General features: G+C 39.4%; 1 protein-coding gene across 4 annotated transcripts in view; it reads right to left on the bottom strand.

The window, feature by feature from the left end:
* Nucleotides 1-2701: 2701 nt before the first annotated feature.
* LOC122178588 (tubulin polymerization promoting protein) overlaps nucleotides 2702-14125 on the bottom strand; it is a 66351-nt gene continuing 54927 nt past the window's right edge. Inside the window, exons 5-6 of one of the 4 annotated variants that reach the window (XR_006178390.1) lie at nucleotides 4435-5376; nucleotides 2702-3255 (exon numbers count right to left, since the gene is read on the bottom strand). Coding sequence is in view for 3 of the 4 variants with exons in the window: in XM_042868834.1 (XP_042724768.1) it covers nucleotides 5361-5376 (16 nt within the window). In the remaining variant the exon portion in view is untranslated. Of the gene's footprint in view, nucleotides 5377-14125 lie in introns of all 4 variants that reach the window. The other 3 variants (XM_042868834.1, XM_042868835.1, XM_042868833.1) reach the window with 3 other exon arrangements.

Here is a 14125-nt window from a genome sequence, read left to right as displayed (position 1 = left end):
ATAAAAATCATTGGAAGTTCCTGTCCCAACCAAAAGAAGCTCCAAAGATCTTGACAATGAAGGAGAAACGATACCAGTTTTATTTTGCATAATCATTTGACGGCACCTGACTGTATTTTTATGTGGCAGCACGTGGGCAGTGGGTCATAAAGGATATAATATGCATACGTGTGATGTAAAGTACTGATTGCTTCCATCTACTGAAAAATACTATAACAGGATGCAGGAGACAATATGGGAAATGCAGATCCAGTAAAGTAGGTTTCACTGCCTTCCAATCAGTCATGGACCATATTTATTTGTCAGTCATACAACGTAATGCTTTGGTATGTGAATGTCTCTTCTTCATATAAAATAAGATTACAGGAAAACTCTGGAAAACTTGGTAGAGATTTCTGCCGCTAAAGATTGATCATTAAATTTCTACACATTAGGGCCATCATGACATAAATAACCAGTATTTTTGTAACACAAAAGTACTCAGAACTGACACGGAGTGATTTTTTTAAAGGGAAAAGAAAAACAAGAAGGATGAACTTTTCAAGTTACTGATAAGCAAACATTCTTATAGAATTCCTGCACCAAGGGTGGATTTTTAGCTCTCATTTTAACTAAATAATGTTTCGCACACAATCAGTCCATGGAATACAAGGAATTCTGTCTTTTCCAGAACATTATACTAGCTCACATGCTCCATAATGAGTACAATGTAAAATCCTTAGACAAATAAGTTCAGATGGGATCAGCATAAAAATTATGAATGATAAGATGTTGGTCATTTTGATCATAAAGTAGTGGGGAGTATTCACATGTGGTGGTAAAATTATTATTATCTAAAACTCTGTTGTACGTTCTTCAGAACCCAATTTCAAAGCAGATTGAGTATGGTGTCCAATCAGTCATTTATCCCCTTTTGCAGCAAGGTATTATTTATACTCACAGCTGTTGTAAATACTCTCTTTTTACCTGTTAAGAAACCAGGAAACAGTATCTTCCAGTTTGTCCAAGATCTCTGTGTAGTTAATGCTGTTGTTTTATCAACCTTGCCTGCAGTACTTAATTCTGTTAATGTCCTCTCTTGTATTCCAGCAACTGCGATTTATTTCACAGTTGTGAATCTTTACTCTATTTTCTTCTCTATTCCCTTGCAACTTGATAGCCTATTTTCCTTGTCTTTCAGGACAAAAAGGATCAAAAATATGGGACTTGCAGAGAGAACCCTCCTTGTGCCTTTGTGCAGTTACCATGACCACCCTTCCAGCAGAAAGAAATGGACTCTATAGTGTTTGTACACACCTCAGCTGTAGCTCATTCTATTGCTGGTGTTGTTCTCACCTGTGCCTGTATTCTGACTCAGGATCAATCTGCAAGTACCTATTCATGCTTTGCTTTTGATGTCACACAAAATTTTGGTCAGCTTACAGAGTAGCATGGGTTTCTTACCTCTGCAGATTCCAATATTAAGAACAGTTATTAAGTGGAAGCTCTTTCACAAGTCCTTCTATCCCTTTTAGTTGTTAAAAAGTTAGGCCTATGTTACTCCTTATGATGATATCACAGAAGGAAGTGACCAGACCACATTCTGTCAGGACCACAGACTTTTCTGGCCCTTAGGATATGGGTTTTGTTCTTATTTGTGTCTCTGGATCTGATTCACGTTCTCCTGAATTTTTATTGTTGCAAAGCAATGCGCTTGCATTTGCAAAGGACTTTTGAATCCTCTATAGCTGTCAATTAAATCCAGGTTTGTTATGGTACTCTCTGAATGTCCACCTTCTATTTCACCCTACCTTGCTGCTGTGCAACACTGTGTTACACACGTGTGAAACAGATTCCATCCAAATGCCTAAGTGTTCTTCCCTAGAATATGTATTTGTAATTTTTGACATATCAGGATGAGATAAGCTGAGGCTTATTCCTGCTAACATTCTGGTGACACTGCAGCTGCCAAGAAACTCTTAAGTGAGCCTTAATACCTTGATTTGGTGTTTCTCTTACTTCATGTAGTGATTGAGTCTTTCATTTCATGAACCAAGTGATTAAGAATAATTACAAAGATTTAACCATTAGTCAGCATTTGCACTGCATCGACCATCCTCAATCCAGAGGTGCAGTAGAAAGAAGAAACTCTGACTTGGCATGGAATTCAGCTAAAATATAAAAAAAAAGAACTGAAAAGGACAGAGGCACTGCTGCTAGCATTGATGCATACGTGAAGTACAGCAAATGGGAAACATCATCTCTCTCCTTATGAAATTCCAATATATCTTCCTTATTCTACACCTGAAGCATTTCATAAACTTGACCTATGATTCAGTATTAAATGTTGTGAGGTCCTGATGAAACATGTAAGATCTGTCCATTCACAAGTAAAGGAAGCTCTTCCAGGTTGTGTCTGCAAGATGCCTCACCTTCTGAAATGAGGAGACTGGGTCAAGACGCCCCAAGATGTACCAACAAAAGAACTCTCTCTATCCCAGGCAGAAAGCATCTCATCAGGTACTCGTAATCATCAACTCTGCCATCACATATAATGTGCCACTGGGTGCATGCATCTCAGCTAACAAAACAATGCAGAGAAAAGTTCCGCCTTCACTAAACAGAACACAGATCTTGAATCCTAAACCTTATCTGAATCTGATTTTGTAATTTGGCTGTGGTCACAGACAAAGGCTAATTATTCAATCTCCAACCAAGCAAATATGACACATTTTGAATGCTTTATTTGATCAGTGGGTTTATTTTAAAATAGCATTTGAATTAGTTTCCATAGTTTACATTCATCCAAGCTGAAGTTTTCTATACACTGTTAACACTTAAAATGAGGACCTAACCCCTAACCAGAAAATTTTTAGACCAAATTCTACACGGACAAGAAGACTAGAATGTGGAGAGTTAACTTTTTCCTTAAACTTTCAAATCAGTTAGTTATTGCAGCAAGTCATAGAATTATAGAATCATAGAATCATGGAATCACAAGGTTGGAAAGGACCTATAAGATGGGAGAGCTGACCTCTGGTCAGGAGTCAAAGCTATTTGGCCTACCCTGTTATATTTACCTTTATCTTTTCCAAATACAACTTACTGCAAGACGTTGCCCACCAGTAACCCAACCTTGCTTCTGTCATGCTTACATGATTATTATCCCGTTTCTCTTCCAAAGTAAATCTAGGTGGTTTGGAGTAAATTGTGATGAGGACAGGATGTTGTAGCAAATGCAAACAAAGCGGCGAGTAACTTGTGAATTAGGGTTACCTGCAAAAGAGAGCAGTAGCCATGGACTCAAATACTACTTGCCAGTGGGCTGAAAGACAGCAGTGACATCACAGCAGAACTGTAGGATATCAAAATCCACTGTCTTAGAACAATGTGCTTAATTTGTCCTGTAGTGGTATGTATTGCCTCACATGTGTGAGGACTACCTCAAGGCAAACAAACATGTGACAGTGGTTGTTTTATTGCCCTGGTAATTACTAATTAATTTGTCATACAAGAAGCTCAAACATTAAGACTGTCATAAGTGTCTCTATCCAAGAACAGCAGGAAAGCCCTTAGATACAAGTGCTGTTTGTTATTTCTACGTGTTGATAACCTCAAATGGATTTACATAACTGACATTCTCTAAATCAAAGAAGGCTATCAACTGTACAGATGTGTAGGCTTTTTATGCTATCCTCCAAAGATCACAAGCAGAAAATGCTATGTTGTTGTTCAATATTTGTGTAGAAAACCCATCTGCAGTAAGGAGAAACAAAGAACAAGACTTGTATAGTGGCACATCTGAAACACTGAAACACTGAAAGAAGATATATTACAGAGACACTTTGTTAAAGAGTACTTTGTTACACAGTACTTGTATTCCTTAGAGGATTCCTTATTATTTGGAGTCTTTGAACACATGGTGATGATACAAAAGGAGAATCCGTGGCCCAAAAGGTGTGACATGAAACCTCACAGTAAAAGCAGGTTGCCCAGTCAATGGAGAGTACAGAATGACCACTGCCATCCTGGCTCTCCCCGCAGATATTGTGAAGCCACATAATGACAATGTAGTAAGGAAAAGCAGAGAGCCATGCATGTTTTTTCACTCAAAGTAATCACTTGCATGTTTCTTTCAAACAGTCACCTGGATGTCGTCCTTTTCAGAGAATAGAGTCCAGCAGGCAGAAGCGAGGAGATAAAACACCGTGACAGGGGGCACATAGTGGAACACAGTAAGTTCACGTGTTTATATGCACTTAGAGAAATAGAAGTAGGTAAGTGATAACAAGTAGCATGCAAGAAAACTCAGTAACAGCCAGGGTGGTTGGAAACTCGCTTTGAATTCATGAAACAAGGAAGGGCTGACATTAAGTTATTTAAATCTCCTCATTCACAAATACTAAAGCTATATTCTTTTGTATCAATTTCTCATTACTAGATTTTGAACCATACCTATGTTTGAGGTTGATCTTCAGTGTTTTTCAGTGTCTTTTGGTTCTCCATATCTCTGGGCTTCTGAGATTCATTATGCCAGCCAATCCTATGTTTGTGTTAATGAGACTACCAAGTTAGCAAGACAACATTCAGCTTTTCACAGCAATAGCAGACCATGGTAATTTTCATCCAAAGAGCACTAATTTAGCAAAGTCAGAACTCACTTTTATTTCTGCAACGCAGGAAATCATCCTATACATTCCTCCATCTGCACACCAATCATGGTGCTTGCTTATAAAACTGCATTAAACTAACACATATCATTCTGGTGAAAAAATGCTCTACTTCAAGCACCCCAGTATATTAAGCATGACAACACTTTATTCAGCAGGTGAAACATCACAGGCATAGCTTAGGTTTGTGAAGTCTTTATGATTAGCCATAACTGCATAAAAGACCTCAGACAAATGCTTATACAGCTCAATGACAGTTTGGTACTGCTCTCCCATCCAAAAATACACAAATTGATCTCAGGAGCTGTAGAGAGGTGTGCTGATGTAAAAAGTAAACTGAGAGCAAAATAACTGTAGTTAGTATAGTATATCTATGAAGCCAAGAAACTGCAGTATAGCCTCCAAATTTCATCTATAAGAAGTGCTATAGTCAAAAATCTTTCCTTTTGAGTCCACTTTTCAGCTTGGAGGGTAGAATCACAGAAGCTTTATGAGTGCTTGAAGATGAAGTTTCATCTGAGCTTTTCATGTTTAATGATAAAAGAAGACTTGGTGTCACATACTCACTTCTGCTAATTCCCTGTCATAAAATTCAACAGATTCTTCATCAGCTAATGTCAGACAGTTAAGGTATCTGCAATATAGGTACTTCCAGCAGCCTACCTTCAGGCAAATTTGTCATTAACCTCGGGTCACCCTCTTTTCTTGGTTTTATAATGTCACAATTCTGTGGAAAAAAAAAAAAAGAAAAAAAAAAAAGGCTCAAAAGGAAAATATTCAGAAAGAATTTTATGTTCAAATATAGAAAACAAATGACGTGAAACATACAAAAATATGTATGAATTATTTGTTAAGCCCATGTATATACATATTTGGTATATTTGGTCATGACTGCTTTGTGTTTGTATATTGTAATACAGTGTTCATTTATCAGCCAATAAGTAACTACTGCCATCTATTGGAGAAATTACAAAACCATAGAAATTACACTGCCAGAAAAATAGAGCACAGTATTCTTTCTGTGGGGGAAAAAAAAAAGCCCCTAATGGTCTATAACATACAAAAACTGTTTCAAGAACAACATCAGCGGCTGTTACCTTGTGTGTAGATTACTGATAGTTATAAACAAAACAAAATTTGTTCTGTTCAATTTCAGAACAGTTGATAAATGTTGCTTCTAAGATACCAAGATATTGTAATCAACTGCACGTAACACATGGCTATGGCAACAGTACAGTGCTGCATATTACGTCTACTCTCCAACTTGACCTCTGACAGCTGTTTTCAACAGCAGATTCCATAGTATTTGGATATCTTTACGTCCATCCAGCTACTGGTGTCCTAATACAGTTCAGTTATGTGGCATTGACTGCTCCCATTGAGTCTTGTTCCTGGGAACAACAACAGTGAACAAAGAATTCACAGCAGTCAGCCTCAGAATTTTTTCTTCTTCACAATGCAGATGGTAGCATCAGCAGAGGCTCTGAAGATATGAATTAGTGACCTGGAGGTTACAGCAGCTGAAGTACCAGATGACAGTGAGTGACCACTATCCTGTCCCCACTGTGTGGGCTGGCTGACATCAACCTTTTATGTTGATTATGTTTATGTGTGGAAACCAAAAGAAACAATTGCTCAAGAGGTTAAAACAAATCACACGTTGACTTAAAACTCAGTAGAATTACAATCGATGGTGGCTTGGCAAAACTTGCAACAATATTATGAACAGAATTACAAAAGGTAATATGCTGGCAAATCTCAAAGCAATTTAAAACTCAACAGAATTACAACAGAAAACAGCTTCACAAAACCTGTAGCAATATTCAACACCTGTAAGGATACTACCCTTATGTACCAGAAAGGAGTCAGGGACTGTAAAAAGAGAGACAAAAAGAAGAGGAAATAGATTCCCAGCCTTGAATCCAGTCAAAAGTTACATCAAAGAGAGAGAGAGAGAAGCATGAAAAGGAGAAAAGGAAGTGACAAAGTAAAAAAGAATAGAGAAAAAGAAGATAGAAAAAGCAGAGAAAAGATAACATCAGTATGGAATCTGTGAATTCTGAGCATTCTGTGAATCATAGAATCACAGAATGGCCTGGGTTGAAAAGGAGCTCCATGCTCACCCAGTTCCAACCCCTGCTGTGTGCAGGTCACCAACCAGCAGACCAGGCTGCCCAGAGCCACATCCAGCCTGGCCTTGAATGCCTGCAGGGATGGGGCATCCACAGCCTCCTTGGGCAACCTGTTCCAGTGCCTCACCACCCTCTGGGGGAAAAACTTCCTCCTCATATCCAACCTAAACCTCCCCTGTCTCAGTTTAAAACCATTCCCCTTGTCCTATCACTGGAGTTCTCAGGACATGAGTAGCATGGACCTGTTGGAGTGCATCCAGAGGAACACCTCCCGTTTGAGGACAGGGGCTGTTCATCCTAGAAAAGGGAAGGCTCCAAAATGAACTGATAGTGGCTTTTCAGTATCTAAAGGGAAAATACAGGAAAGAAGAGGACAGACTTTAGAACTGTCTGTCGTGATGGGACCAGGGAAAATGGTTTCAAATCAAAATAGGGTAGATTTAGGTTAGATAAAAGGAAAAAGTCTTTTACAGTGAGGGTGGTGAGGCACTGGATTAGGCTCTGAGCAACATGGTCTAGCTGTGGATGTCTTATTTCATTGCAAGGGATTTGGACTAGATGACCTTTAGAGGTCCCTTCCAACTCTAAGGACTCTATAATTTTATGATTCTATAATTCTACACAGTGAATTATCATAATTCATAAGTTTTGAGACTTCATAGGCTACAAAAGGATTTTAGATCTGAAGATCCAATTTTCAGATTTTTCAGTGTGAAATAAGGTAAAGATACAGCCACTGATTCCAAAAGTGACTTTCTACTCATAGAATCATAGAATACCCCAGGGTGGAAGGGACCCATAAGGATCAACAAGTCCAACTTCTGGCTTCACACAGGACCATCCAAAAATCAGACCACATTACTGAAAGCGTTGTCCAGATTCTTCCTGAACTCCAGCAGCTTAGTGCTGTGATGAGGAGAGCATGTTCTATGTCTGAGTGACTGAAAGCATTTCAGGAGCTTGGCCACTCACCTGTACAAGAGCCATGTACAAGAGCTAAGCACCAAAAAGCAGGGGGGGGAAAGCAGCCAATGATATAATAAATCCTTACCCACCAACAACAATCACTTTTATCATGTGAAAAGACATCAATTTTTCTTTGCAAAACAATCACTTCAACTCATGGACCATCAGTTTTAAAAATAAAAATATGATTTTGCCATTTTTAAGTGTTTATAAGACCTTCAAGATCAAGTCCAACCACAACCTAAACATACTACCTTAACTCTAATAACCCACTGCTAAATTATGCCCCTGAGCACCACATCAAAATGGTTTTGAACACATCCAGGGATGTGACTCAACCACCTCCCTGGGGAGCCTATTCCAGTGCTTAACAACCCTTTCTGTAAAGAAGATTTTTCTGATATCCAATCTAAATCTCCCCTGGTGCAACTTGAGGCCATTTCCCCTCATCCTGTAACCTGTCAGTAGTGGGAAGAGACCAACCCCTCTCTCACTGCAACCACATTTCAGATATTGGAAGAGAGCAATAACGTCTTCCCTCAGCCTCCTCTTCCCTGGACTGAACAGCCCCAGTTCCTTTAGTTGCTCCTCATAAGGCATATTCTCCAAGCCCTTCATAAGCGTTAGAATCATAGAACGGCATGGATTGAAAAGGACCACAATGATCATCTAGTTTTAATTCTGTGTGCAGGGCTTGGCAACCACTAGAACAGGTTGCCCAGAGCCACTTGTTGCCCTCCTTTGGACCTGCTCCAGCACCTCAGTGTCCTTTCTGTACTGACGTGCCCAAAACCGAACCCAGTACTCGAGGTGAGGCCTCACCAGTGCCGAGTCCAGGGGCAGGATGACTTCCCTGGTGCTGCTCACCGCACCATTCCTGATCCAAGCCAGGATGCCATTGGCCTTCTTGGCCATCTGGGCACACTGCTGGCTCGTATTCAGCCCACTGTCCATCAGCACGCCAAGGTCCCTTTGGTGTCAGGCAGCTTTCCAGCCACTCCTCCCCAGGCCTACGGTTGCCTGGGGTTGTTGTGAGGAAAATGCAGGACCTGACACTTGGCCCTTTTGAAAATCATACGATTTGGCCCATTGTTCCAGCCTATCCACGTCCCTCTGTAGTACCTTTCTCCCCTCTGGCAAATCAACACTCCCTTCCAACTTGGTGTCATCTGTAAACTTACTGAAGGGTGCACTCAATCCCCTCATCGAGATCATTAATAAAAATGTTGAATAGCAGTGGTCCTAATACCAAGCCCTGGGAGATTCCACTTGTGACTGGCCACCAATTGGCCACCAATTGGATTTAACCCCATTGACCACAACTCTTCGGGCCCAGCCATTCAGCCAGTGTTTCACCCAGTGGAGTGTATGCCCATCCAAACCGTGGGCAGCCAGGTCATCTGTGAAGATGCTGTGGGGGACAGTGTCAAAGGCTTTACTGAAGCCCAGGTAGACCACACTGATAGCCTTACCTTCATTGAGTAGGCGGATCATGTTGTCATAGAATGAAATCAGGTTTGTCAATCAGGATCTACCATTCATGAACCCATGCTGACTGGGCCTGATCTCCTGGTTGACTTTTAATTGATCTATATAACGTCTCCCAAGATTATCCATTCCATGACTTTCCCTGGCACCGAGGTGAAACTGACAGGTCTGTAGGTACCAGAATCATCTTTCTGGCCCTTTTTGAAGATGGGTGTCACATCTGTCAGTCCCCAGGACATCCCCAGTTAGCCAGGACTGCTGAAGGATGATGAAGAGTGGCTTGGCAACCACATCTGCCAACTCCCTCAGTATTCTAGGGTACAAACCATCAGATTCCATGAACTTGTGAGTGTCCAGCTTTCCGAGAACGTCCAAAACCATCTCATCATGGATTATGCAGAGCCTGCTCTGTTCTCCATCCCTATCTGCCAGAGCAGGGGGCTGTGTTCCCAGGGAGTAACTACTCTTACTAAAACTGAGGCAAAGAAGACATTAAGTACCTCAGCCTTATCCTGATCCTTGGTCACCGAGTTCCCCTCCATGTCCAACAAGGGATGGAGATTCTCCTTTGCCCTCCTCTTACTGTTGATTTATTTATAGAAAAAATTATTGTTGTATTTCACCTTAGTGGCCAAGTTCAGTTCAACTGGGCTTTGGCCTAATTTTCTCCCTCCACAGCATCACTACATACTTGTAATCCTCATAAGTTATTTGCTCCCTCTTCCAAAGATGATAAACTTTCTTTTTGTTCCCAAGTTCCAGCCAAATGTCTCTGTTCAGCCAGACCGTTCTCCTTCCCTGTCAGCTCATCTTCCATGACTAATAATGATTCAAGTCTGCCTTACTTTGTATTTTCCTTCTAGTTTTAAACGAGAATGAATAGGCCCTCAAAGACTTTGTACTTCTAGTTGGCCATGAACTAAAAACAGAGGGGAAGGAGAAAACAAGGAGTTCCACAATGACCTTTCTGAAAAAAAGAAAACAAAAGTAAACAAACAAACAAAAATTTCCCCTTCATTCGTAAGTAGAAGTGAAGAACTACATAAAATTGTTGCACATTTCCTCATTTATTAGCTGATCCTGAAAGGTCTGGATTGTGTCTTCCACAATGAAACTTGTTTCAAACGCTGTACAATGAAGGAAAAGGCTACTTTTCAGTCTGAAACTATATGCTTCTCCACAAATGCATGATATTCCCTTTTATATCTCCATTCAGGGGGAAGATGAGTCTAGATTTTCTACAGGAAGCAAAAGTTCTTTCTATTCTCTTCAGGTTGATGCATCCAGAATAACTAAAAAGGTGGACACTTCTGAAGACTAACTCTAATCCAACAGTTATGCAGGCCTACATTACTATCAAGTAGTATAAGAAAACATAATTCTTTGTGCTCCTAATCAATTCAGCTTTTGCGTGCTTTTTGATTCTTGTGTCCCTAAATAATCTACATTACCGTAGGCAATAAACTACCTATAGACAAGATTAGGAACTACTTGTTTGCTGCTGACTTTATCCAGACCAGATGAAAAGCTATGATGAAAAGTTACCCTAATTAGTGTCTTTTTGGGATTGATATTTTCTCTAAATAAGAAGTTATGATGGCACAATATGGATTATTTTGTTACTTATGAGTGCAATTAAGTTTTCACGTTATGATGGTAATAAAATAAAGATGTACAGATGTAAACTTTTTTTTTTTTTTTTAAATATATTTTTAATGTAGCAAGTGGCCACCATTTAGGTTGATCTAGATTTGTGTGAATCCATGCAAACTGGCAATATGATTTTACATCTGCAACCAGTACTGCAGCTGCTAATTTACATGTAACTCACTTAGTTGCTGGCAGCACAAGCACCTCTGTGATCTGTGCCAGCTTTTGGCAATTACACATCAATATGCATGTATGTACACAGAACAGAGTTGCCTCAGTCAGGAACTGAATTTACTAAGACAGTACAGCTAGATCAAGGGCACGGCTCCACAAGTGTACAGACCAGCAACAAGCCCATTATCCTTCAGTTTTCTTGTACTAGTTTATCCCTTACTACCTAAATAGCTGCCTTTGTTTTATTTCCATTTATTAGGGCTACTCCAAAAGTCTCTATTTTATTATGTGGGTCCACTAAATCAGATGTGGATGTTTGTGATACGGCAGTAGAAGCTGAACCTTCCTGATGACACTGTATATTTTTTTGCCATGCTGCAGATGGTAGCAGAGATGCAGTCCAACAAAAGATGTATGACATGGAAAAGCGTATGAAGCAAAAATGTGAGACTGACTTCCTCCACGCAGAAAAAATTGCCAAACGTTCATGAAAACCAGGCAGTGGATGTTAGCACAGTGAGGCAATGAGTGGTGTGATATAGCAGTGGCAACAGCAACAAGTGGATCGCCTCTGCTAGTGCAAATCTTTACGAGCACAGCAGGCAGGCTCTTGTTCCTCTTTAGCCACAATGCCAATGACTAGCTTTATTACTAAAACTAGGAAAAGAAGTGGTACAAAAAAACCCCCAAAAATCTGCTAATAGTCAGAGAACTAGCTGTTCATGAATATATATTTTTAATTTATACATTCATTAGCAATTTGCTTAACATCTACACTGTAAAATAACTGTTGCAACAAAGTTTAACAGCAAGCATAATTTACTTCAAGAAAACCAGAAAACGATGTAGTAACACATTTATTGATCACTTTACCAACTAAAGACACAAATTTAAACAGTCAGTCAACAGCAGTAACATACTTTACGAGAACTCCTGCTTTAAAAAACGGTGTTTACAGTATGGATTTCACTACAACTTCCCAAGCCAAGCTTTTACAGTGCTATTCAAATTGCTGTACTTCAACTTTTTTCCCAAAAACTTTGATAGTAACATTGGAGACAAAATAGATTTTCCTTTGTTAATACTTTCTTAGAATTTAATGAGACAACTCTGGAACGTTTAAAACATCCATAGCATTGTCATTACTATGACACTCACACTGATAAAGTGATACATTTAATACTTCCTAAAATTAATAAACAGTGTAAAAATATATTGCATATATATATATATAATTTGTTTCCCTTTCCTGAAAAAAAAAAAAAAAATTAGTACAAACTAGTAGTATATGATCCCCCTTCAAGTTTATTTCTTTTAAAGATCGAGTAGTAGTGATTTTAAATTAACAGAAACAAAGATATGGAAAGAGGGAATCAATGTTGTGATCCCACGAAACTTCTCATCATGCTTATTAAGCATATTAACCCCGTTACAATGGTGGTTCTATTTTGGCTAATGTCAGAATTCTCGCAGTGACTGCAGTGGTGGTAAGATTTTGCCTAGTGTGCTTTGCACCAGACAGTGCCTGGACCCCTTTACAATATGGTTAAAAGTCTCTGCTTAGGATATGTTTAGCCATTGCAGGTAAGATCAAGACACGCTTTGCTCAAATTGTTCATGTGCAATAACCACAAAAAGATTTCTCGACGTATTAGGGAGAAAAAAGTAAGCTTGCAAGATTAAATAATCTTGCAAGATTAAATAATCTTGCAAAGTTTTTACCATGTTAAAAATTCCACAGAGAACAAAGTAGGCAGTACAGCTGACAGCTAATATTACAAATGTCAAATGTTGCAAATACTGCAGGTAGCAGCTTCCTAGGCTCTTCTGTTCTGTTTTGTTTGGGTTCTTTTTAGACCAAGATGAAAAAGAAATCAAAACAAGAGCAAGAAATAGTAGAATTCACTGAAGGCTTTTATCATGCTGGACAGTACTCCATGGAAAACTATGTCCAGATCTACCTCAATTATTTAACAATTAGGTTTTAATAAGTGCACCGGGTAAGCAAAGATGAAACTGTTTTGCCTCTTTGCTTTACAGTCAGATCCTAATGGCATGCACATTCAAATTTGTGCAAATAAATTATCAAACCACCTAAACAAAAATAAGAAGAAAAAAAAAATCGGGATAGCACGGACAGATAAATAATCTAGCAAAGGAATAAAGCATGATGTGGATAGATTAATAAATGGTTAATGACTGAAGAAAACCAACCCCAGAGATTCCAAAAATATAATTCTGTATAAATATGTTCCTCTTGCAATATTTAAATCTGATACATAAAACCGTGCAAAGAATAAACATTAACATATGAGGGGTGCTCTGAAAGTAATGCCTCCTATTTTAGTGCGTGGGCCCACGATATCAGAGGTGGTTGTTGGTGGTATGGCAGTAGAAGCTGCACATTCCCACCAACACTCCATTCCATTTTGCTTCTGTGCAACAGATGCAGCAGAGGGGCAGTCTGACAAAATAGCGTCTGGCATGGAAGTGTGGATGAAGCAAAGGTGTGTCACTGAATTCCTCCCTGCAGAAAAGATGGCAACCACTGGCATTCATTGATGCTTGCTGAGCGAACATGGAAATCAAAGAATGGATGTGAGAACAGTGAGGCAGTAGCAGCTGTGTTTCAGTGGATTGCCACTGCTGGCACAGAACTTTACAAGCACTGCATGCAGGCTCTTGTGCATGGCTGGTAAAAATGCATAGCTAATGGTGGTGACTATGCTGAAAAATAAATGCCTCATAGCTGAGAATTTACCAAATAGTGTTACTGAGCTCCTTGTACCTGTTGTAGTTTCCATGGAAACAAAAAGGAGGCAGTACGTTCAGAGTGGCCTACATACTTACCCAACATCAACTATTTCTCTGCTTCACAGAAAGACAAATTCCTTTGCATTAAAAGCATCTTCCCTGATGTAGTAATTTGCCAAAAGTTATATATTCTGAACTCAGCACAAATATAAACACAGACACATCTCTGCTGCATCCTGTAACTTGTTTTTGTTGATGACCTTGTCATTTCATGCACTACAGTGCTAACAAGTAGTCTGCCAACAGATTTAC

Source organism: Lagopus leucura, unplaced genomic scaffold (genome assembly GCF_019238085.1).
Source record: "Lagopus leucura isolate 7727_CA_CO unplaced genomic scaffold, USGS_WTPT01 Super-Scaffold_100002, whole genome shotgun sequence".
Classification (NCBI taxonomy): domain Eukaryota; kingdom Metazoa; phylum Chordata; class Aves; order Galliformes; family Phasianidae; genus Lagopus; species Lagopus leucura.
The sequence above is the reverse complement of the archived record's forward strand: the minus strand, read 5'-3'. Positions and strand labels throughout refer to the sequence as shown.